The 26,925-nt window shown below is 41.9% G+C and overlaps 1 protein-coding gene across 1 annotated transcript in view; it reads left to right on the forward strand.

Annotated features, from left to right (window-relative positions):
- Nucleotides 1-26,925, forward strand: part of GTPBP1 (GTP binding protein 1) — a 1,054,512-nt gene that overhangs the window by 747,701 nt on the left and 279,886 nt on the right. Inside the window, exon 9 of the mRNA XM_044074296.1 lies at nt 21,609-21,744. Within this exon, the coding sequence (XP_043930231.1) occupies nt 21,609-21,744 (136 nt within the window). The remainder of the gene's footprint in view (nt 1-21,608; nt 21,745-26,925) is intronic.

The raw sequence follows: 26,925 nt of genomic DNA on the forward strand, positions 1-26,925 counted from the left end.
CATATATTATAACAACCAAAACAAACAAATAAACAAAAAAATAATATAACCAAATACAAAAAATTATAAATATATTATTTTTTTATATATATATTTATATACACATTCCCATAAATCTAATACGTTTCAAAACAATCTATTTTAAATTTTATCCCAATTATCCTTTAAAAATCTTTTTATTTTTTTTTATTTTTCATTTTTTCTTCAAATAATTTACTTTTAAATTATTTTTTTTAATTTGAATTTTGTAAAGCCCCCCAAAATGTATATCATATTTGGATTACATATTTATTATAATTGGGTTTTACTTTATTTTATAAAAACCTGGTTTTTGTATATTATAATAAAATAATAACTCCCAAATAAAAATTTAAATAAAAAAAAATAATTTATAAAAAATTATATTAGATTTTTTAGTATTTATAAAAAAAAAAAAATTAAAAATTAATGTTATTTCCCGTATATAATCTTTCCCCTTTCCAATTAAATTTTAAATATAAAATTTGAGAAAATTTATTTTTCCAAATAAAATAATTATTTTTAAATTTATATTAAAAAATTTTTTTTTTTTTTTATTTTATGTTAAAATAATTAAATATAAAATTATTTTATTAAATTTATGAAAAAAATATTAATTTTTATTAATTGTTGTAAATATTATTTTTTTTATCTAAATTATATTTTAAAATTTTCTTATTAAAAAACAATTTTATAAATATATTAATTATTTTTTTTTTTTATTTAAGTTCAATTTATTTTACATTCCCAAAAATTAGGGATTAATAACATACGAAAAATTTTTTTTAAACAAAAACTTTTTAAAATTAAACTTGGGGTTTGTATATCAAAATCCCTTTTGTTATATATTAAAATATTTTTATTATATATATTTAATATATTTTAAATTTAAATTTATATAAAATTTAAATAAAAATTTATTTTTATTTTTTTTTTATTTAATTTATTTTAATTTTTTAAAAATAATGGATTTTGATTTTTGGGTTTTAAAAAATTTATTTTTTACCAAAAAAAAAAAAAAAAAAAAAAAAAAAAAGAAAAAAAAAAAAAAAAAAAAAAAAAAAAAAACAAAAAAAAAACACAAAACCAAAAAAACAAAAAAAAAAAAAAAAAAAAAAACAAAAAAAAAAAAAAAAAAAAAAAAAAAAACAAAAATAAAAAAAAAAAAAATTTTTTTTTTTTTTTTTTTTTTTTTTTTTTTTTTTTTTTTTTTTTTTTTTTTTGCTTTTTTTTTTTTTTTTTTTTTTTTTTTTTTTTTTATTCTTTTTTTTTTTTTTTTTTATTTTTTTTTTTTTTTTTTTTTTTTTTTTTTTTTTTTTTTTTTTTATTTTTTTTTTTTTTTTTTTTTTTTTTTTTTTTTTTTTTTTTTTTTTTAACAAAAAAGGTTGGTAGGGCCAAAAAACCCCAAATTAGGGAGAAAAAAAACCAAAAAGGCAAATTTTACCATTCTTTTTCCTTTAAATTTCCTTGGTTTTAGAAAAAACCAAAAAACCTTAAACCAAAAAAAGATTTGGGAACCCCCTGAACAAAGGAACTAATCTGATGAGACAGGCAAGATCTACCTGGATTAGCCATTCCTTCGACTAGTACTTGTACACACACACACACACACACACACTCCCTTACCAAACTGTGGTAACTGCTTCATCCCAGTCCTTCCTGTATCACCTGGGAAGTCTGTCTTCGGTCTGTCCAAGGGCATCTGAGCCCAGATTGTCCTGGGCAAATGAGTATGGGTCTGAGAAATGTATTGTTGAGGTCCAAGATAGAAACTGAGACTCTTCAGCTCTTGCTCAGCAATGCTGCTATATTGAGGGATCAGAAGCAGCTTGCCTTTCTGTTTGTATGTTTATGTTAACAGGGGGCAATGGAGGAGGTCTCCCAAATGGAGACAAATTCCATGCTTTATTCAAGACTCTTCCTAATGCCCAAGAAAGACAGTCCATGGTGACATTTTTGGATCTCCCCACACACGTCCGTCTCTGTAGAATACCCTCTGCATCCTTTCCTTTTAGTGCTAAATGTCATTATCTTGTTCAAACACCTTTGTGTATCTGTATTCAAAGAACACAAGTTTCCTGCAGTACAGTTCACGTGACTGCATTTCCCAATTCACTTCCTTGCCTTTTTGTCTGTGCTATTCCCCAAGTCTTAGTTTATGTGTGGTAGTCACCTTCCTGAAAATTATGGGTATATACACCTAGACATATCTTGACTGCTGAGAAATTGCATTCTGTGTAGATTCTTTCTAGGCTGTCTGAGAAGCTTGGGGCTTTGTCAGTGAGTCAAAATCCAGTTTGTCTGATGCCAGGTATTAACAATGCATTGTTCTGGGCCACCTTGCATACGTATGCATGCAGGGCCTCTCTACCCATGGATGCAGTCAAGTTAAGATTCTGAAACCTTGCCTTGAGTAGGTAAAAAGGTCTTCCAAGATAAGAAGGGATCTTAGGTTGCTTGGATTCCTGGTCTTGTTTATCCTTGTACCTCTCCAGATTCCACATGAGCAAAATACAGTGGTGTTTCCAGACCGCACTCCCTTCTGTTGGACAAGGAATTCATCTTTTGCAACCAATTGGAACAGAGTTGGTAGGCAGCACAAATAATGGAGAACACAGGCATGACATTCTCCCTATCTGGTGAGAAACCAAATCCTAACCAGAGATGCACCCTGACAAAGCCTTTGGAGGGGTGGCGGGGGGCGGTGGGGGCTGCATCTGTCAGTGTAGTGTTGATAACAGATTGACTTCTGTTGAGAGGCATCTTCACATTAGTTTAAATGAAATTCTAGCAGTAATTAAAGCTGTTGAAGTCTTGGACTGTTTTCTTAAGAGAATCCCTTTCTGAGACTGCACCATGGTAATTTGGCACATAAACAGAGTGAGTAAACTAGTTTCCATGTCTGCAAAGCTAACCTGCATAGTCACCCAGGAAGACATGACCATCAGAGCCAGTTATCCCTTCAGAGTTCAACCAGATGAGATTTGCAGAGCAGGACTTTAACCGGTAGTCACAAATTGTGATTAAGGTCAGCTTGGTAGCTACTCGCCAACAGATGGTTACCAGATCTAGACATGCTCACCTCCTGAGAGCACCACCATGCGCCTTAATTTTGCATAAGGCTGCCATGCTGTAGCACCCAGTAGTGGAGTATTTCCTGTTCCATGGAGTAACCGCTTCCTTTGCATTTTTTGTATTAAAATTAGCTTAATTCCTCAACTATCTGCCTGTAGCAGTTATATACTGTATTACTAATGCTTTAAATACCCAGAGAACCAATTTCACCCATCAGTTAAATCACTCCATTTTGCAAAAACCATCCAGTACTTTCAGTTCATGAATAACACCACTGTTAATAGCATAATCAGTACAGTGCTTTCTACAGCATGTACTTCACACAAGTTTCATACTTGTAAGGCATCTTTTAACCTTTATGATAAAGTGCAAATCCTTGTCCCCAAGCTGAAACGTACAGAAAAAACTCGGTATTTTAAAATCCTTTTAGTAATTTCCATTGTGAACTGCTGCAGGGCTAGTGACTATTTCTTTTAATTTCCCCTATTTGTTCTTGTTTATATACACTTCTGTTTACGTGTAATACTTATGGGCAGTATAGTTTGCATACTACCACTTGTAACTATCTTTAGATTTTACTGATTCAAATGCAGGACCGTTTGTCATGCTGATTCATATTGTCTCAGTATTCTGTCGTAACAGCCATTAAATTCTCTCCATCACTCAAGCCACCATCTTAAAAGGCTCTTGTCAGTTTTTAAGAAGAGCAGAAACCAGTCTCATTGAGGCATGGGATTCTTTAACCACCTTTTCCTGCTTATGGAGACTGTTAGATGAGTCCAGTTTTGGGCAAAAGCTATTATCAAGGGCAAACTTAGTTGCACAAGTTGTACATAGTGATTTTCTGTGATGAATGTCCCTGTTGCCAACTAATGCCCATTTGGTCTGTGATGGATTCCTTCTGGGAGGTCATGTCTGGAATCTGCATGTGAGATTATTTTTTTCAGTCCACTCGTAGTGGGTACAAATTTCCAGTACAGGGTGCTGCCTTTAGGTCTGTCCTGTATTTGCAGAGTGTTGGATGTTCGTGTTTCACTGTTGCAGTCATCACATTTGGGTTATCTGCCTGCAGGTAGCCTTCAGCCGGCCTGAATACCAGAGTCTTGGATTCCTGCATCGGATGCTGTCTCCTCTTCCATGACGTCAGGTCATCAGGGGTATAAACATGCAGCTGACGCCATTACATCAGTTTCTTGCCGTGTGGTGCCTGAAGCAGTTCGCAAGTGCCGGTTGGCCGACTTCTGAAATTTTTTTTTTTTTTTTTGTTTCAGAACTGAAGTCTTAAAAAAAAAAAAAAAGATAGATAAGTACCCCGTTGGGGATCTTTTTTCTTGCTCCAACCAATGTCAGTAAAAGTTGACCATTGTCTTTCCTGTGGAAAGCAAATACCTCATAAAAATTTTCATTTGTACTGCATTCCTTGCTTTGGCCCTGACCACGACGTCCCTAGTCTGTTTTGTGCCTTGTTCAACCCCCGAACTATTCATCGTCGTGCTATCTTTGCAGCAGATTATTTTGGTACTCTGTATCCGTACTCCAAAATGGCTTCGTTAAGCCATCCGACTACCAATCTTCCGAAAAAACGTAAGGATAAAGGCAGCTACAGACTGCATAGGTCCAAAACTGCCGACGCTTCCATTAAGCTAGTCGCCAGTCCACCTGTACTCAGTGTGGTGCTTTTGCAGCCCCTGATACCCACTACATCAGATTCGCAGGCCTCTACCGAGACCCATTTGGAGTCAGATATGCCGTGAGATGCTTCTTTGACTATGGAACCTGCAGATGTCTCTAACTTGAATGGGTCTGGAGCCACTGTGCAGGCACCGGCTTCTGAGGGTGTATTCAGGCCTACAGACTTGCATTTTAAACTGACACCTTCTTCATCCAGGCCTAAAACTCGCACTACGCCTAGAAAACAGACATCCAAACTGAATGCTCAGGCCCATATGCCTAAATAAATGCTTAGAATGGCTGAAGACCTTATTACCTTAATTAGGGGAAGCCAGCCTTCCCCCTTTAAGACACCTAGAACTTATTTTCATACTGATTCTTCTGATCAGGAATCTGATATTTCTGTTCCTTCTGATTACCAAGATTTGCCCTGATGCAGAGGATTCCATTCCCTCTGCTTCCCCTCGGGAAGATTTTTCTTTTGGTGAAACATTGCACACTCTTAGGGAGCATTTCCGCTGGGAAAGTCAGGATTACTCTGACTCCAAAAAGAGGCTTAGGGAATTCTTACCCCAATGGGCTTTGAATATAGTTTCCCAAGGATACAGATTCCACTTCAACACCCTACCAACCCCAAACTGTTGGCCAGACCTACCCCCAAATCAGTGGGCAGAGGCCCAACAGCAGGTTCTCTCTCTATCAGGGCTATTCAACCTTTCCCAGCAGAACAAAGGGGATAAGGTTTTTATTCAAGACTTTTCCTGGTACCCAGAAAAGATTGCTCCTGGCGGCCTACCCTGGACCTCTGTACTCTAAACACCTTTCTGGTAATCCCAAAATTCAAAATGCTAACACTTCAGCAGCTGCTTACTATGCTAGGCAAAGATGCCTGGTTGACAACCTTAGACTTAAAGGAAGCTTACCTTTACATCCCAATAAGGGAGTCTTGCAGGAAATGCCTACGCTTCAGGGCAGGCTCCATGCACTATCAGTTCTCTGCACTTCCCTTTGGCTTATCTACTACGCCCATGGTATTCACAAAGTATCGAGCTCCAGCCATTGCGTTTGCGGGCAGAGAAATATTCAAATGTACCCATACTTGGACAATTGTATGATTCAGGCAGAAAGCCAGGACTTATTAAAACGTCTGGCATTCATAAAGAATCTTCTAACCTCACTGGGGTGCACCATAAATGAAAAGAAATCTCACCCAGTACCCTGCCAACAGTTTGTATTCCTGGGAGCAAGCTTGAACACAGCTTCCCAGATGGCTTTCCTCACTCTACTTCAAACTGTTGGCCACAAAGACCCAGCTATCTGCAAGGAAAATTCTGCAAGCCCTGAGGTTCGTGGCCTCTTGCATTCTACTAATTCCATATGCAAGACTGCATATGAGGAAACTACAATGTTATCTATAAAAAGCCTATGGTGTCAACATTCTCAGGACCTGGAATCATTGATTCCTATCATTCCTTGTATAAAGACAGAGTTCCTTTGGTGCGCAGAGGTCTGCTACCACATCAAGGGGCTCCCTTTCACTCTACCCCCTGCTGCCAAAACCATAACAGCAGACTCATCAGACTATTCATGGGGGGGCCTCACTTGGCAGGGCAGTGCATTCAGGCCAAATGGAACCCAAGACATGCACCTGCATATCAACCAAAAAGAAATGTTAGCTGTACAGAATTCCCGCACAGCCTTCAAAGACCGCATTCTTCCAGGACAACTATTGGTAAAGACAGAACACCACAGTTATGTGGTACATAAGCAGGGGGGAACCTACTCGTACCCTCTCTGCAGACTAGCCATGGCTCTGTGGAACACAGCCTTGAGCTACCAAGTGCACCTACAAACTCAATTCCTGCCAGGCAAGCTAAATTCACTGGCAGATGACCTAAGCAGAAATCTCATGGACCCACTCGAATGGAAACTGGAACCAAAAATATTCAACCTCTGGAACAAATGGGGGACTCCAGAGGTAGACCGGTTTGCCTCCCCTCAGAACTGCCAATTGGACAAATTCTGCACAATGTCTTCCCACAGTCAAGCTTGGAAAGTGGATGCCCTATCCTTACCTGGGAAAGCCTCTGTTTATGCATTTCCCCCTCTGCCTCTCCTCTTGTAGGTTCTGCAAAAGATCAAACAGGACAAGCAAAGGGCCCTGGTACCCCCTCTTGCGCAGCATGACACTGTTAGAACCATGGCACCTGCCTCAAACTCCTTCCCTGTTGTCCCAGCAGGTGGGCCAGATTCTGCACCCTCAGCTTCAAACTCTGAACCTTTTAGCCCGGTTAATTCCTTGAGCTCTCCAATAGCATTCCTCAGTAAGCAGATGCTAGCTGTCATTTTGGAGGCAATGAGGCCTAGTACAAGAAATTCCTATGCTGAAAAGTGGAAAAGATACTGTTCCTGGAGCCAGACTCTGGGGATGGGCACGTTGGTGCCCACCTTATCTCATATTCTTTAGTACGTAACAGAAATGCTCCACAAGGGCCTATTCTTGTCAATTAAAATTCATGCCTCTGCCATTTCAGCACATTATAATACTGAAACACCCCTCTTCTCTCACCCCCTACTAAAGCAATTCCTTAGAGGGGCCAAAAATTCGACACCCCCCCCCCCCCCAGGAGAGCCCCTACTCCAGCCTTTGATCTTAACTTTGTATTGGAAAAGCTCACTCTACTTCCCTTTGAGCCAGCTGCAACTGCAGAGTTGAAATTCCTTTCTTGGAAAACAGCCTTCCTTCTAGCCATCCCTTCAGCAAAAAGAGTGTCTGAATTACAGGCCCTCATGGCAGTGGAACCCTTCATTATCTTCCATGCAGACAGGGTTTCCCTCAGGACCAATCCTTCCTTTATACCCAAGGTGGTGTCTAGTGTGGCCCTAAATCAGTCCATTCATTTGCCTACTTTTTTCCCTAATCCACAAAACAGAGAACGAATACTGCACGCTCTGGATGTGCACAGACAACTTAGATTTTATTTGGGCAGGACTAAGCCTCTCGGAAAATCTGAACAGCTGCTAGTTGGCTTTGCTGCAGGGGCAGAGGGGAAGACCATTTCAAAGCAAACCATTTCTAAATGGATAGCCCATTGCATTCATTTCTGCTTACAAGCACCATGGAAAACCTACCCCACAGGGGATAAGATCACATTCCACCAGGTCTGCAGCTACCTCTACAGCCTTTCTCAGAGGAGTCCCTGCCAGGGACATCCTGGAAGCTGCTACCTGGAGTTCTGTACATGCATTCACCAAGCATTGTCACATGCCTATTTTTTCTAAATTCAGAGCTGGTTTTGCCACTGCAGTATTTGTAGGGCTTAATAGCTGGCACTAATGCTCTCTAACTTCTTCCTCCCTTCCTTAGCTTTGGGAATCGACCTAAGTGTGATGACTACAACAGTGAAACATGAAGAACATAGTACAGTTGTGTACACTTACCATAAATGTAGATGTTCAAGTATTCACTGTTGCAGTCCTGGATGTTCATCGTGCATACAGCTGCAGTCATTACAGATCCTGCCATCAGGCGGGTCCTCTGTCTCTGCCGAATTCCAAAGTCTAGGTCCGGCGTCGGTTGTCGTCGCTTCTTCCCTGACGTCAGTGCGGCAGGGGTACAAAAGAGGCAGCTGACTCCATTTTCTTCAGTCTTTATTGCCGCGCGGTGCCCGAAGCAGAAGCAGTTCGCAAGTGCCGGTCGGCCAGCTCCTGAGATTTACGAAAGTATTTCAGCCGAAGTCTTCTTGAAAGCCAAGTACCCCGTTGGGGAAACTTTTCTTGCCTCAGACCGATGTCAGACAAAGTTAATAATTGCATTTCTTGTGGGAAGCAAATACCACAAGGATTTCCACTCTTTCTGTATATCTTGCTTAGGCCCAGACCACGACGTCTCGGCCTGCCGTTTTTGTGCTTGCCGTTTTTGTGCTAGATTCAACAAGCGCACTATTAAGCGCCGGGCGGAGTTCGCCCTTCATTATTTTGGCAAAAAATTTAATTATATCATGTCGTCGGATACTCCGACTCAAGTTTTGAGCAAAAGACGCAAAGATAAGGACCGACATCCGATGTCTGCACCGACCACTGAGACCACGCTTAGGCCGACTACCGGTTCTCCGTGAGGCGCCTACGCAGCCCCTGAGTACCGATGACACTACATTACCGGTGACTACAGTACCCGAGGTTGCAGGCTCCTCTGACACCTTTTCTATTGCAGATACCGACGCCACTCTTGGCGGGGAAACTCAGAATTTAGACAGGCCTGCCATTTCTCAAGGTGCCTTCAGGCCTTCCTCCTTCTCTATTAAAGCTTTCACTAAATCTAAAGCAGCCATGAAAACCAAAAAACAGGGTCCTCAGACCTCCTCTCAAGGCCACATGCCTAAAAAGCAGATGCTTAAAATGGCTGAGGATCTGATTACTCTTATCAGGGGTTTTCAACCCCCCTCTGACAAAAGACCCAGATTAGAGGAAAACTCCCCTTCCTCAGATCAAGCTTCTATTACCTCAGAACACTCTGAGGACCAGGATTACGCCTATTCACCTTTCGAATCCTCTGATGCTGAGGAGTCTATTCCCTCAGTCTCCCCCCCAGAGGACTACTCGTTTGGGGAAACCCTGCATACATTGAGGGAACACTTTAACTGGGAAAGCCAAGATTACTCAGATTCCAAGAAAAGGCTCAGGGAATTTCTTTTGCTCCCCCAGCATAGGCCCCTGGCTGTCCCTCCTGTTTTAGATATATTGGATGACGTGTACACAAGCCAGCCTTAATCCAGTTTCTTTACCTCCAGCTCCTGTTAAACCAGACCGGTATTACCGGGTTCTTGATTCTCACCAGTTCCTATATAAAAGCCATACTGCTGACTCAGAAACTATTTCACAGGGTCCCAAGGGAATTAAGGCCTCTACTGCTAAAAACCCATTACCTTCAGAAAGAGATTCCAGAGCTTTAGAAAGGTGGGGGAAAAAAGTCTATACCTCGGCCACTTTAACCATGAGGGCATTAAACTGTCAATTCCATATGTTAAAGTATCGACAGTTTTTGTTATTTCATTTGAAAAGCAAAATGGCACAACCAGAACAACCAGATTTAAAAGCGTTGCAGGATTTGTTGCATGGTGCAGAGCAAGTGGGTAAACATACCTTGCAGTGTGGTTTTGATGCTTTAGACAGCCTCATGTAGAGCTGCTGTTATGGGGTCTGTTATACGTAGGCATGCTTGGCTCAGAGCAAACCTTACCAGATCATGTCAAAGCTAAATTATTAGATGCACCTCTTCAAAAAGTTGTATTGTTTGGTGTTAAAGCTGAGGAGGTACTAAAGAAAATGGAGGAAAAAGCAAAATCAATGCAAACGGTGAAGGATTTCCTGCAGGTACAACCTCCACGTTTCAGCAGAAACTGGCCTTCAAAAAAATGGTCCTTTCCAGCCACGGACAGACCTCAAAGGGGCAGATACAGATGCCCTAGGGGTAGAGGGCAACCTCAAGGATCTTTCAGAGCCAGACAGTGGCAAGCACCAACCCCAAGAGGTGGAGAAGATAGATCTCTGTCATTTAGAAAACAGACACAATGACTTCCCCCTACACCTGCCAAACAAAGCTTTAATGGCAGCACCTTTGGGCGGAAAACTGGCATTATTTTCAAAAAATTGGCATATTGTTACAAAAGACAAATGGATTCTGGACATTAGACAGAGGCTACAGGTTCCACTTTCACACCCTTCCAAAAATGAGAGGCATGCCAAACCTGCCACAAAATCAAAGGGCAGAGGCACAAAAACAAATTTCCGCTCTCATGGACATGAAAGCGATTCAAGAGGTACCTGCAAAACAACAAGGTCAAGGGTTTTATTCCAGACTATTCCTGGTACCAAGGAAAGACAAAGATTGGAGACCTATCTTAGACCTGTCCATCCTAAACGCATCTACAGGTGCCAAAATTCAAGATGCACACATTACAGCAACTTCTTCCCATGCTGGGCAAGGAGTCTTGGCTGGTAACATTGGACCTCAAGGAGGCATACCTGCATGTCCCTATCCTAAACACATATCTACAGGTGCCAAAATTCAAGATGCTCACATTACAGCCACTTCTTCCCATGCTGGGCAAGGAGTCTTGGCTGGTAACATTGGACCTCAAGGAGGCATACCTGCATGTCCCTATCAGACAAGATTGCAGAAGATATCTCAGATTTCTTGCAGGTTCAACCCATTACCAATTCTCTGCATTGCCCTTTGGCTTATCTACTGCGCCCAGAGTGATTACGAAATGCCTGGCATCGGTAATCGCCTTCTGCAGACTACAAGGAATACAAATCTACCCATATCTGGACTGCCTGATCCAAGCGGACAGCAAGGACATACTATTGCAGCACCTGGCGTTAGTAATAAAACTGTTGAACTTCCTGGGATACACAGTCAACAAAAAGTAATCAAAACTAATACCCTCTCAACAAATAATTTTCCTGGGTGCAAGCTTGAATACAACCACCCAGATGGTAGGCCAACTGTCTCAATACTTCAGCAAAATGGCAACTTTCACCAGACTAACTGCAAGGAAAATCCTGCAGGCTCTGGGATTCATGGCATCTTGCATCCTACTAATCCCATGTGCAAAGCTGCATATGAGAAAACTTCAATGGTACCAAAAAAAACTTATGGTCTCAGCACAGCCACAGCTTGGAAACAATTATACCACTCATTCCATGCCTTCAAAAGGAATTTTTGTGGTGGGCTCAAGCATGCCAAAGAAACACAGGTCTCCTTTTCTGTGTACCTCAAGCAACTCAAATCATCACAACAGACGCCTCAGACTATGCCCGGGGAGCACACATGACAGGTCAGTGCATTCAGGGAAAATGGTCCCAAAAAGAGAAGCACCTACACATCAACCAAAAGGAAATGCTAGCCGTGCAAAATGCTATTATGACCTTCAAAGACCTACTGCATCCAGGCCAGTTATTGATGAGGACAGACAACACCACAGTGATGTGGTACATAAACCAACAGGGGGGAACTCATTCATACTCCCTGTGCAGGCAAGCCATGACCCTATGGAACACAGCACTGGAATTGCAAATCCAACTACAGGCACAATTCCTGCCAGGGAAGGAAAACACACTGGCAGACAACCTAAGCAGAAATATGACAGATCCACACGAATGGAAGTTGCATCCTCAAGTTTTCACAAAGATAACTCAGGCATGGGGACAGCCAGACATAGATATCTTTGCTACCCACAGAAATTACCAGTTGAAAAAGTTTTGTTCAAGGACCTATCATCCACAGGCCTGGAAAGTGGACGCACTCTTTCAACTGGACAACATTGATAGTTTATGCCTTCCCGCCTCTTCCTCTGCTGCCCAAAGTTCTATTAAAAGCCAGAGCAGAGAGGCTGCAAATGATTCTCATTGCTCCAGACTGGCCAAGACAACACTGGTATCGGCTCCTGAAGAGCCTGACACATTCCCCACCATGGATCCTACTTCTGGTCCCTCTTCTGTTGTCCCAGCACAACTACAAAACCCTTCACAGCCAGCTCAAAACCCTAAATCTAGCTGCATGGAGAATTCCTTGATTTCCCAACAGACTCTCCTCTCCAAGGAGGTGCAGGATGTCATCTTGGAGGCCAGAAGACCTTCTACTGGAAAAGCCTACTCTGCCAAATGGAAACATTTTTGTGCCTGGAATCAAGAAAAGGGCCAGAATCCTTGGGTAATAAATATACCTCAAATTTTACAGTACCTAGCTGAGATGATAAACAGTGGACTTTCCTTCTCCATCAAAATCCACGCTTCAGCCATTTCTGCACAATACAACACAGATCCTCCTTTATTCACATCCTCTCTTAAGGCAGTTCCTCAGAGGGGCAAAAAATATAAAACCCCCAAGGAAATCACCAGTCCCTGCTTGGGACCTCAACTTCGTATTGGAAAAGCTGACCCTTCCTCCCTTTGAGCCAGCTTCTTCAACAGCACTACAATACTTTGTCATGGAAAACAGCCTTTCTACTGGCTATCACCTCAGCACGCAGGGTTTCGGAGCTACAGGCCCTCATGGCTGTGCAACCATTCATCATTTTCCATCAGGACACAGTTTCCTTACGAACCAACCCTACCTTTATGCCAAAGGTAGTAACCAGTGTAGCTTTGAATCAGACTATCCACTTACCTACCTTTTATCCAAATCCACAAAACAAAGGGGAAAGACTTCTACATTCCTTGGACATTCAGACAACTTTGTTATTATTTGGACAGGACAAAGCCATTCAGGAAATCCGAGCAACTCTGTGTCCTATGCTACAGGTGCTCAAGGAAAGGCTATTTCCAAACAGACAATTTCAAAATGGATAGCCCACTGCATACGCTTTTGTTACTCATTCCATGGAAAAACTGTGCCTACATGCATCAGATCCCACTCAGGGCCACAGCTACCTCTGCAGCTTTCCTCAGGGGGGTACCAACCAAGGACATTTTGGAAGCAGCCTCTTAGAGTTCAGTGCACACTTTCTCCAAGCACCATCACCTTCCACTATACTCTAAATCTAGAGCGGGTTTTGCCACAGCAGTCTTGCAGGGCATCCTCGCTCCTCCTAGTTCCACTTAGTGCCTACCACCCTTACTTAGCTTTGGGATTCTTCCCATCTGTAATGACTGCAGCTGTATGCACGATGAACATCGTACAGTTTTGTACCTACCATAAATGTAGATGTTAGAGTGCTCATACAGCTGCAGTCCAGGTTACTCCCCCTCTGTCCCCTCACAGGACAGACCTTATGACAAACACCTTATCATACAACCTTTTTGGGGTATTCTCTTATGGTGTATTTGCTTGCAACTACTGTTTTTTGATTATTCTATTTCACATGTTTGCATAACTTTGTTTTGCCTTCCTTCTGGGGGCACCTGACATCTGGGGCAAGAAAAACTGAGGAAAATGGCGTCGGCTGCGTCTTTTGTACCCCTGCCGCACTGACGTCAGGGAAGAAGCGACGACAACCGACGCTGGACCTAGACTTTGGAATTCGGCCGACCGAGGACCCACCTGACGGCAGGATAACCCATCTGTAATGACTGCAGCTGTATGAGCACTCTAACATCTACATTTATGGTAGGTACAAAACTGTACTTTACCCTCCTTCCTGCCCCCTGACTTCTCTTGGCTTTACCTTTCCTTCTTTGGTGTAGCTAAGCTTTCTGGTGTATTTGCGTTTTGATGGAGGGTGTACCATAACATATAATTGCTACCCATTGTGGGGGCACATGGCATCTGGGGCAAGAAAAACTGTTGTAATGGCGTCGGCTGCATGTTTTATACCCCTGACAACATGGAAGAGACAGCATCCAATGCAGGAATCCAAGACTCTGGTATTCAGGCTGGCTGAGGGCTACCTGCAGGCCGAAAACCCAAATGTGATGACTGCAATAGTGAAATACACTCCAACATCTACATTTATGTCAAGTGTACACAACTGTACGTTATGATGGTGGAGGACTTGCAGAAGACCTCCATGTGTTTAGATTACCTGACTACTTGTAGCCTGTCAGAAAACTTGGTTATAGCATTCTTGGCTAGGTTACTCCCACGGTTGTAGACCCTGGAGATCTCTGAGCCTGACCTTTAATGTTTGCCTTCATGGGGACAAAACTAGATATGGTCAGTTGTGCATTATTCCTGCCTGTAGAAAGGATGCAGGAAGTCATGGTCTTTGCTTTGTGGTCCAGGCTGAAACACTTTCTGACTCTTTGATATAAATGGTGGCCACAGTCTTTTGTGGTTCCTTTCTTATGCTTGAGGATGCACTGGATAATATGGTGCCAGTGATTTTAGTTCCCATGCCCTCAAAAGTCTTGAAGGTATCCCCTGTCACAATGTTTTAAAGTGATTGATTCTCCCAACAAGTCACTCTGGATCTTTCCTTCCTGTAGCAGAAATAGATTCCTATTTGGCAGATGGTCCACCAGCATAGTGGAAAGCCCACCTCTTTCCCATGGTCCAAGGGAACTGGATCTCTGAGAGCATGTCCTCTACATCAGACAGCTTGTACCTACAAGCAGCTGCTTTGGTAGCTCAGATTGGAGGGCTGAGTGCAGAGTCTTTGTTGCTGAGGATCTTATAAGCTAGTTCATGAAGGGCGAAGCTAATAAGGCTGCTAGTTTTACACCTTGTCCGCAGATGCAGCGCATACATGAGTTGAGCCATCAAGAGATGCATTAGAAGTATTGTAGCTCACATCCTGGGAGAAGTGAATGGTGGTGTTGGACTATGCTCCGCAGTTCCAATCCTCTTATGAAACTCGTGATTCATGACACTTGTCAAGTCGAAGTCTTCCAGCATTAAGGCATACCAGCTATTCTAATTGGACACACAGGAGAATGCAGCCTTCCCCCTTTTCTAAATTCAGCAGGCCAAGGGACAAGTAAGAGTGAATGTGCCCAACATTTTGTCACTGTTCCATCATTTCCTGTAATTACATGCCTTATAAAATCCCACAAATTAGAGCTCATCCTCATTTCCAGATGGTAACTGAGAAGGATGCTGTTCTGCCTCATTTTTAGAAGTTATCCCACTACAAGCCTGGAAAGCCCGTGTCAGCTGGAAATGCAGCCATTTCTAATCTATATTATCTTGGCTCCTCATTTAGGTTTGGTTTCTGCTGGACTTCCAGGCCACAGTATTGGAGATGAGCTGCTATCCAGATGCCTTCCATTCAGTAGATGTTAATCTAAATGCAAGAGGTTTCCCATTGGGTGGGGGAACAGAGCACTGTGTGCTGCCTCATTATGTGATTCTAATCCAAGACTTCTGTATGCCACAGGCCTCAAGTTACTACAGGATCAGGTTGTATGTTTTAGGTGCTTATGTACAGCATGATGGAGGGCAAAGCTGTTTGTGGCCCAGCACTAGTAATTAAAGCAACCCCTCAAGACAGCTTCTGCATCTTTGAAGACCATTTTCCCCCTTTCCTTCTTGAGACTCTATCCGTGGTCCCATCTTCTGATTGACCATCTTTGCTATCATCTATTCAACCTGAATGATTCTCCAGCTGCAGTCATTTTCTTAGAAAATGCTGATTTAGTAGCGGTTAGTTCTGTCCAAGTGATCTCGAAGCTTGGCACTTTTATATGTACTTGGTTTGGTTTTTCACTAAAGCCCGGGTCCCTCTAGCAGTAATCCATGTTCCTTTCAGAAGGTTGCATCAAAATTGTCATTAAGATAATCCACCATTCATCTTATCTTCTTTGTAAGAGCAGAGAGATTGCTATCTGTATTCTGAGCATGTAGCACCAACTTGTCTCAGCAAGTCCTCTCCTGTTGACTTCCATCAGTTTCCCCTGCAAGCTGGGAGGAACTCTGATGCATTCAAGCAAACATTTTGTCCTCTTAGGTCCTTATCCATGTTTATACCCCCATGGTCATTGTGCCTTACTCTTGGGTTGTTGTCTTACTCTTCAAAGTAAAGATTGCAATTCTGAGCATGTTGTCTGGAACATGGGCATTTCCTCATTGGCATTACTGTGGCTATATTGAATGTGCCAGACCTTGTGTAAGGCTGACCCAGTACATACCTAGCTTAGTCTTCCTTGCCACGGCTAGGTGTCGTCCGTGCAACAGCCTTACCCTTTTATTGACTGTGCACACTTATTCCTTTGCTGGTTTCTGTAGTGCCTGGGTCATAGTTGGTACTTTATTTTTATGAAGCACTAAGCTGGCAGTCTGCCAGCTCAAGTTTTGTCTAAGAAAATGTCATGAGGTTAGGAAGACAGTGTAGATTTCCATTGTGCTTTTCATTGTTGTAGTCCTTATCTTTGGGATATCCTACCAGCAGGTATCCCAGAGGTTGCCCCCACTACCAGAATTATATTCCTTCAGCAGTTTTGGCTGACTTCCTCCCACTGAGATGGAAGGGCTTCAGATGTTTAAAGAGTGGGGGAGGTAAGTTGCTGCCATCTTAAGTTCTTTCTTGCTGTAGTAGTAATATGATCACATGACCCTTAAGCATAGTTGTTGCCCTACTTCCAGAGGACCTTTTGTAACTGTTAGTAGGGCCTGATGGGTGTTAATGAATTCAAAATCCCTATGTGATGTCACACATCTGAGAGCCTACATGCTATTAGTTTAAAAAGCATAAACAAATGTAATTTTTTTTTTGTGAGTAATAAAAGCTATTAAAACTGTATAGAGATCAGTAGGAAGCATTTTTACTGGCACTTTTTGCAGTGATAGTGCATTTGTAGGCTTTCCATAAGTCCTACAGTATATTGTAATGTGCACTAACCCAGAGTTATATTTGTTAAACTTTCACATTGTCATTTTGGAAACTATAAAACCTAGACATTTTTCAAACTGGCACTTTCATTTAGCAACAGGAAATGACTCGAGTACATGAGATTTTCAGAATTATGAAATCATGTGCTTAACTGTATTACAATATAAATAACACCGCACTCTTCTCAGTATGTGCAACTTGCGGTGCAAATACCAGACAGTTTTCTTTAACCTCATCTGTGCAAAAAAATGTAAATAACTTCTGATGTATTAAGTACATATGGAAATATTAGTGAATTTCATAATTGCTAACTAATTAGCAGTATTTCCCATATAGTGTGATATAAATTGACTGTCAAACCTTCCTGGTTTCCCACCATGGCGTTTCACACCATACCCTTTAGTACCATGTGAGAGTTTATGATCATAAATATCAATATATGAATGTCTATTGGTGATTTCATTTCTCCACAGCAGGACATACTAGATTAACAGTCTTAGTGTCATTTTGCTAATAACTCCTTGCCTTTTCTAATACTGCCCATTATTAGCTGGTACGCCACTTGGTTAAAGAAGTCATCCAAAAAAAAAAATCTGGACTGCAAAAGGAGCTATGAGTGTTAAGTTTATAGAAAAGGCACTATAGGCTTGAAATACGTTGGCAGCAAATACTTCAAGATTTCCATTACTGTTGCTTTTTCTGCTTTGGCTTAGGGCACAACATGCATGTTTTCCCTCATGGTGTATTCACCCCAGAGACAATCTGGAGACCTGAATTTCCCCAGAAGTTCACAACTAAGAGGGGGCCATGTCAAGTACCATTCCTCCATAGCATCAGCCAAGATCTCTGGGAACTTTCATCTAAAGCTCCACCTCCCTAAAAAGCTGTGGAAAACCAAGGATATCATCTTCAATGCCATCATTTTCCCTAGGTCCAACAGTACTGAAGTCAGTGAAGCAGTTTCACAGCTCTTGGTTTTGGAGTCAGTTGTAGCTGTTTAGTTAATTTATTGAAAATTTGTGCCTGGAAAATGTTTTTGATTGCCCCCAAGTAAGCGCTGAGTGAATCGTTTACTTTTGTACAGTAAAGGTAGGATGTATAAGGATTTCAGAGAATAATCCATTTTTTTATTGCTCTGCTCGTCTGTCAGGGTCCAGCCAAGAATATTTTGGCAGACAGTGTTTTGGTCAGTTCTGGTGGTTAGGTGTATTAATTGCTAGGTCAGACAGTTGTATAGGAGGCGGTGACTGAAATAGTTGGAAGGGTGCTACGTAGCGGTTTGGAGTCTGTCACCAGGCAGGATTTTCTCTTCATTACTACTTGTAATTCATGAGGGTATATCTTTTTTGGACTATAGCCTCATGAATCTTCTTGTACTTGTTTAGAGACTTGATTGGTTAGTAATTCAGCGTTTCCCAGTAGTGTGGTGGGAATACGGTTTACAGTAATTTGTAAATGGCATAGAGAATTGGTAGGCCACTAACTCACTAGACAATTTTATATTCTGATGTGCTGTGGTGCCAATAACTACTAATTTTTTAGTTCAAGCTACATTTCAGTGATGCAAAGCATGTCTGGTTTGTTATGTTCACAGCAGCTGCACAGATCCGTTTTTATTGTAGCCTCTCCCAATGTTTTTGTGCAGTAAATCTTTGCAGTCAAGTTTTTTTTTTGAAGAAATGGTTCCTGGCTTGTGTATTTTGGAGACATGATTCAGGATTAGTTTCAGCAGTATGTTAACCATTGTTGGCCTGTATTGATTTTGTTATCAAAGTTTTACTTTTTCAAAAAGTGTGTTCTTATGGTCCTTTTTACTGGAAGGAAGTTTATTTTGAGTAATGTTGAAGTTTTGTTATTTCTGTGAATACATGAGTTGTAATTTTTTTGGCATGGTTGATAAATGTATGTAGGGATCATAGCGATAAGTGTGGTGAAGTTTTGCCTCTGTCAGTACTTTGATGCTGTATAAACTTCTCTGGATGCTGCTAAAATGTCTTTGCTGTTGGTGAGGAGTGATTAGATTGGAGAACAAGCAACTTGGAGGAATTGGTATACGGAAAATGCCACTTAAGTGACTGGTAATGTAGGTGAGAGGAGAGCAAGAGGGACAGTCAAACAGCACAGGAGTATTGCCCTGTTTGTCTGGACTTGCCCACTAGGGATGACCACAGAAAAAGAGAGCAAGCAGTCAAGCTGCAAGAAACAATAGGTTATGTGTTTGTATACCAGTGTTGTAAATATTTACCCAAACCAGCAGGAATGCATCTTCTAACAGGATAAGGATGATTTGGACTCTGCGTTACAAGCCAATATGGCTGTTAAAACCATGAAGCAGATATTCAACTTTGTGGCTTTACTTCCTTAAATTTAAAAATGCTGTGGAAAGTATGAAGAGCTTCTTTTTAAATTGAACAGAGGTTTTCAGAACAAAAGGAATCTCAAAGCAAATGGTGGCAAGGACAAGAAAGTTGCACTTTTCCAAGAAATGTTGGTAGAGCCACATTAGAGTAGTTTATGGTGATTGTTTACTCCCAGTGCTCCTTTGTTAAACACAGCACTGAGAATAACTACCTAGGACTTGGAGAATGAAGATGAGAAGTCGGGATGACCCTGTAGTGTAGGGGCAGTCAACTTTGCATAGAAACCTTGCTGCTAAAGGATATTTAGCTAGACTACTGCTTTAATGTATTAAGTTTACATAAATACCTGTCCGTAGACAAAAGTGTAAATTTTGCATCACTAAACCTATATGCAGTTCTGTGATTTGTTGCACTTTCATTCCACTGTCTGTACATGTGTGTATATACACATGCGTACATGTAGACTGTATTAGGAAAATGGCTCTATTTGTATGTTTTGTTTTTTGTGGCTAATGTATTGCTGTCTTATTTTTTTCCATGTATGAATGTATTGCTTGATTCTTTTTACATGTACTAGTTGAAAAGGGTTCTTGGAGCAGTTCACTTTGCTTGATATGTATACATTGTGGCTCATCTTTTATACAGAATCAATGACAGAGCCAACGTAATATCAGTACTATTGATTTTATAAGTGTAGGATATATAATAAGTTGATTTTAAAATGTATTTTTGTAACTTTAGTGATTGCTGCTGTTTGACTGTAAACCACCACAGTGTTACAAAAAAATAATTTTTTGTGAAGGACAGATCAACATTTTGAGGCAGCATAAGGGATGTCCTTGAAATTCTGGGATAGTTGAATGTCTTCATGGGTTACAAGCAAACTGAGCCAGTATGTAGAAATAAGTAATCCCTAAACAGACCCAATGACCAACCAAGAGCAACCTTTGATCAGGCTATTTCCTGCAGTCTGACCCCCTCACTTCAAAACTAATTATTCGTTGTATTGCAGGAAGGCATGTTAGCCAAACGTAAACCTATTAATAGCTGAGAGTTTACTGGGGAATTGGAGTAGGTTGTAGCAGTTTAAAAATGTGCAAATATTGCCTGGCGCCAGCTGTAATTTTCTAGCAACGTGTGCAGGGACTGCTCCTAGGTTAACTTGTATGCGTTTGGTTGAGGGGGGAGGCAAACCAGTAAACGAAAAATTGTATTTTATGTAATATTGAAGTTGCTGCTTGAGTGCAACTTCTCTTACTCAGAAAAAAGTTTGGAAAATTTTAACTGGTCCTTCACTTTGGGTGCAGTCATGTCAGCTATATAAGCAGGTATCCAGCAGTTGTGGTGCTGTTACAGGTCTGGCCGAAGAGTATTCTCTGGGACAGAGTACTGTTAAATTTGTTAAGCCCAAAAAGGGGTGGTTGGCACTGGCCTGCTGAAGAGACCACTGTTAAAAGGCAAAAAAAAAAAATCTGTCAGCATTTTTAGCTCTAGCAACCTGTGGACCTTTGGACACTCTCTATTGTATTCATTCGCTGTCACCAGGCCAAGAGGTGACTGGGAAGTCTCATCTTATAGTCTTCCATCAGGATGATTCTTTTTTCTGTTTACTGCTCTGTCCCCATAGCACATGATAGGTAACATGCCCAGTGTTTCGCATGCATTGGGCATCAGCAACTTGCTTTTGCAAGAGACTTCTACCCCTTAAGAAAGCCCCTGAGAGCTAGTTTTCCCATGGGAGTCTGGTCTCCATCAGGAATTCAGCCATAGGAACATGTCTCCAAGCATGTGCACCCACATTCTCTCCCTAAGGAGATTTGAGATGGCAAGTCGCGTTATTTCCTAATACACACACACCAGATGTAGCAGGCACCTAAACCATTATTTGTACTCTAGCTATTTTGGTCTTAGAGCGTTATCCCTCTGCATTAACAGAACTGGCAAAAACAAAACATTTAACAGATTTTAAGAGGCATGAGACAAGCAGGCAAGTTTTCCACTTTGTGGAAGGGGAAAAACCTTCATGTTGTCCAGAAGATGGGGAATAGAAATTTTGGGTCTTCATTTCTTTGGTTTTACAGATATGGTGAATGGTTTTGTATCACTCCAGCGTTCTGCATGTTTTTGCTGAGATTCTTAAAACTGGACAGACCAGGGAGATGCATTGCTACTAGTACATTTACATGTTTTTATGGTATTTTACTTTCTATCTTAGGTAAAACGTTCCTCCATCCGTAAAGGCATGGTTATGGTATCTCCCCGATTAAACCCACAGGCATCCTGGGAATTTGAAGCAGAAATTCTCGTCTTGCACCATCCAACAACAATCAGCCCACGATACCAGGCCATGGGTAAGTGCTCCTTTCCCACCCGCAAAAGGAATGATTAGTTTGACAAAATTCATAGTCCATTTGATCAGCTTCTGTTTGCTAGCTTAAGCCACCTTGCTTAACTAAAGTTCTTCCACCATTCTTCTGGTTTATTAGCACAGTTTCTGCATTTTTTCTCTCTGGCTGTTCTCTGGTGCAGTATATTGATCGGATGTTTTCCATCTGCTTCAGCTCATGGGTTATCGGATCAGAGGTCAGCAACATAGTCTTCAGCTTCAAGGCTCGAATTACTCCCCTCTCCTGTAATGCACCACTACCAACTCAACTCTTCACTCCAAGCCTGGAAGGCCATCGCCACCTTTTCTTGGGAGTGCAGGAAATAACAAAGCTGCTAGGAAAAAGTGATCCAGGAGGTCCAACCAAATCACTAAGGATCCAGAGTCTGTTCACAGCCAAGTACTAGGCTAACTGCCCTTGTAAGCTATTTTAAGCCCAGCTAGTTTCCCTTTCAAAGGTGAGAATTGAACCCTGTTCCTCATGTCTGTGAGGCAAGCACCTTGACTATCGTACCACCCCCATCTTTCTTTTTAGTACCCAAAAATGTGGGACCTCAGGTCTATCTTTAGACCTAATCAAGGTGAATCTTATTGTCAAACGGACATCATTCCAGATGGTCACAGTGCAGTCCATATTGCCTTTTCTGAGGGAGGGAAACAATGTTTGGTGGACCTACAGGACACTTGCTATCACATTAGGATTAGCGTTCAGTCAAGGAGGTTCCTGTGCTTCTGGCTGGGATCTGGTCACTACAGTTCAGAGCACTGCCATTTAGTTTCCTCACACTCCCCTCAGGTGTTCCAGTGCATGGCAGTGGTAGCCTCACTCGGGTTGTAGGGCTTATCATGGCCCTGACAAGGGATACATTAATCCATGGGGATTAGTGTAAATTAAAAAAACAAATTTAAACTGGAGCCAGTTCAAGTCAGACACCAGAACACAAATAGCCAGGCTTCCTGCATCCAGACTGTTGTCTCTGCATCTTCAGGCCTTTCAAGTCTTCCATCATCAAAACCCACCAGACTACCTGATTCTTAGACTTGTAGAGTCCATGGCAGTTGCTATAGTTTTTGTGCCGCCCACCAGATTGAGTACTTCAGTGGACCCTTTTTGGTGAGCAGTCCATGAAGTCTTAGCTGATGCAGCATCCCATCAAGCTCACCAAGATTTGCAGACAACACATTATATGGTGGATGACCTCCCTGTTTGTTCTGGGGTGTCCTTTTGTAGTTCCTCCACCAAAGACCCCTTCCCTCTGGGAGGGTGGTCTGCGGTACCTTCACATCAATGTTCTGGAGATGTTGAGGCAATCCTCCTGGTATTGGCAGTCTTTAGAGGATTGCCTCCCCCACGTCTGTGATAGCTGCACAGATGGACAGCCTATCTGTGGTCTGGTACATCAGCAAACAGTAATCAGTGTGCTCCCCTTATGCTGAGAGGCCATGCTGATGCAGGTGTGAGTTGTCTTCACAACACTTTTTTTTCTTGCAGTGCGCATACCAGGTAAATCCAAAATATTGGTGGACAAATTGAGCAGGTCTATTCTGGTGCAACAAGTGGTGTCTCAGTCAGTGGCAACCAAGATTTTCATCCACTGGGGCTAGCCTTGCTGTAACCTGTTTGCAACCCTGAACAACAAACAAAATGCAGCATCCTTTTGCCCAGATCCCTCTGGAAGGACATTTCCCAAGGGGTGCAGTAATCCATATGTGGTTCCTGGGACTCCTTTATGCTTGCCTTTCGAACTCCACTCAGTCAAGTTTCTACAGAAGACAGCTTGGTGCAAGGCAAAAGTGATTCTCCTTGCCACCTTTTGGCCCTGAAAGGTTCGATTTCCCTTCCTCTGACTTGGTGTACTCAACCTGAGTTCTGGATACCCTAAAAGACTTGATTTCTCACTCCTGTGACAAACCTCTCCTGGACAGCAAATCCCTCAGTCTGACCACTTGGTTTGTATATATCAAATGACGTCTAGAAATTCCAGGCTATCCTCCAAAGTTGTTCAAATTCTCACTTTTCAGACGCTTTACACTAGAAAGTCTTAAGAGTAATAGGAAAAGGTTTAGTTTTTGGGCAAATTCTAAAGATTTGGACCAGTGTTCATTATTCCCCCTGCCAACATGACATTTTCGGTTATCTTGCAAGGTAACCCAGTACTGTCCAGCTTTCAAATGCAAAGGCACCCTTCCTCTCATCCTGAGATAGATGATTGGCTGAGCATGTCATGCGAAGGAAGCTTTCAGCTGTTGGTGGAAGTGACTTGTTTAGACTTTTTCTGCTGTCCAAAGAGTGTCTTCTGACCATACATAGGATCCAGTGCAAGTTTTTCTGGCTTACTGCTCAGATAACCCCTATTTGGGGATTCCTTTGCCTTTCCTCAAATTGTCAGAATTGTTTTTTCTATTTTTAAAATTTTAATATTTTATTTCTGTGTACAGTATTTATTTTGGGTATTTCTGCTTGTAGCAGTGCTTATTTGGCTTCTCTAACAAACACTTGTTTTTTTTTTTGTTTTTTTACTATTTCTCAGGAAACCTTTGGTATTGCTCTTTAAAACTGTAGTGTGCATTTGTGCCTTTAATGCTAGAGATTATCTTGTGCAGTCAAAGTACAGTTGTGTACACTTGCCATACATATAGATGTTAGTGTATTCACTGTTGCAGTCATTACATTTGGGTAATCTGTTTGCAGGTTGCCCTCAGTCGGTCTGATTAACAAAGTCTTGGGTCCTGCGTCGGTTGCTGTCCCTTCTTCCATGACGTCAGGTCGTCAGGGGTATAAAACATGCAGCCGATGCCATTACATCAGTTTTTCTTGCCCCAGATGTCCAGTGCCCCCCAAATGGGGAGCAATTAAACAAAAACACAAAGGTATGCCTCCAACAAAAAAAAGCAAATACACCAAAAAGGCTTTTAAGCATAGTAAAGGAAAGTAGATGTATAGCCAAAAGAAGTTGGAGGGCAGGAGGGAGGGTAACCAGGACTGCAACAGTGAATACACTCTAACATCTGCATTTATGGTAAGTGTACACAATTGTACTATGTTCTTCATGTTTCACTGTTGCAGTCATTACATTTGGGTAGATTCCCAAAGCTATGGTTGGGAGGAGGAATTTAGATAGCATTAGGACCAGCTATAAGGCCTTGCAAAACTGCAGTGGCTAAGCCAGCACTGGATTTAGAGAAAATTGGCAAATGATGCTTGGTGAAAGTATGTGCAGAACTCCAGGTAGCAGCTTCTAGGATGTCCCTGGTAAGAACACCTCTGAGAGTGGCTGTAGATGCAGCCCTGGTGGAGTGAGGTCTGATCCCCTGGGGGATAGGCTTTCCATGATGCTTATAGCAGAAATGAATGCAATGGCTTATCCATTTAGAAATGGTTTGTTTTGAAATAGCCTTCCCCTCTGCCCCTGCAGCAAATGCTACCAGCAGTTCAGATTTTCTTTGAGGTTTAGTCCTGTCCAAGTAGAATCTAAGTTGTCTGTGCACATCCAAGGAATGCAGAATCCATTCCCCTTTGTTCTGCGGATTGGGAAAGAAGGTTGGCAAATGAGTGGACTGATTAAGACCCACACTGGATACCACCTTGGGCATGAAGGATGGATTGGTTCTGAGTGGCACCCTGTCCGCATGAAAGGTGGTGAAAGGCTCCACTGCCATAAGAGCCTGTACTTCGGATACCCTTCTAGCTGAAGTGATTGCTAAAAGGAAAGTTGTTTTCCAAGAAAGAAATTTTAAGTCTGCAGTAGCTGCTGGCTTGAAAGGAGGTAGAGTGAGTTTCTCCAATACAAAGTTAAGGTCCCAGGCTGGGGTTGGAGCACTCCTGGGTGGTCTCAAAATTTTGGCCCCTCTGAGGTACTGCTTGAGTAGTGGATGAGAGAAGAGGGGAGGTTCTGTGTTCTAATGAGCTGAAATGGCTGAGGTGTGCATTTTAATGGAGGAAAGACAGGCCTTTGTGAAGCATTTCAGTTAAGTATTGTAAAATCTGAGGTAAATTGGCCGCTGTTGTGCTCATCCCTTGAGATTGGTTCCAGGCACAGAATCTTTTCCATTTTTCAGCATAAGATTTTCTAGTACTAGGCCTCCTTGCCTCTAAGATGACATCCATCACAGGTTTGCTGAGGGATGGTAAGGGAGAGTTTAAGTAGTTAGCCAGGTTGCAAGGTTCGGTGTTGGAAGCTGAGGGTGCAGAATCTGGTTCTCCTGCTGAGACAGCAGGGAAGGATTCTGAGGCAGGTGCCATGGAGATAACCGTGACACACTGCACAGGATGAGGTACCAGTGTTGGTGCGGCCAGTCTGGAGCAATCAAAATCATCCTTGGTTTGTCTTGTTTGACTTTTAGTAGTACTTTGGAGATCAGAGGCAATGGGAGGAAGGCATAGACTGATTAGGTTTTTCCAGCTGAAGGACAGAGCAGCATCCACTTTCCAGGCTTGTTTGTGGGGAGTCTTTGTGCAAAATATGTCCAATTGGTAGTTCTGGGGAGAGGCAAACACGTCTATCTGGGCTCCCCCATTCGCTTGTCAACATGTTGAAAATCCTTGGTTCCAGTTTCCACTCGTGTGGGTCCATGAGGCTTCTGCTTAGTCAGTCTGCCAGTGTATTTAATTTTCCTGGAAGGAATTGAGCTTGTAGGTGCACTTGGTAGGTCAAGGCTGTGTTCCACAATGCCATGGCTAGTCTGCAGAGGAGGTAGGAATGTGTACCCCCTTGCTTGTTTATGTACCACATAACCGTGGTGTTGTCCGTCTTTACCATTAGTTGTCCTGGAAGAATAGACTTTGAAGGCTGTCAGAGCATTCTGTACAGCTAACATTTCTTTTTGATTGATATGCAGGTGCATTTGACTTGAATGCACTTCCCTGCCAGGTGAGCCCCCCATGCATAATCTGATGCATCTGTTAGGGTTTGGGCGGCAGGGGGTGGTGTGCAAGGTAATTCCTTGTTTTGGTAGCAGGCCTCTGCCCACCAGAGGAACTGTAGGCGTAGGCAATGTATGATAGGAATCATTGTTTCTAGGCTGTGAGAATGTTGACTCCATAGGCTTTTTAGATACCACTGTAGTTTCCTCATATGTAGTTTTGCATATGGAATTAGAAGAATGCAGGAGGCCATGAATCCCAAGGCTTGTAGTATTTGTCTTG

Source organism: Protopterus annectens, chromosome 1.part0, assembly GCF_019279795.1.
Source record: "Protopterus annectens isolate FY-2018-M chromosome 1.part0, PAN1.0, whole genome shotgun sequence".
NCBI lineage: Eukaryota > Metazoa > Chordata > Ceratodontiformes > Protopteridae > Protopterus > Protopterus annectens.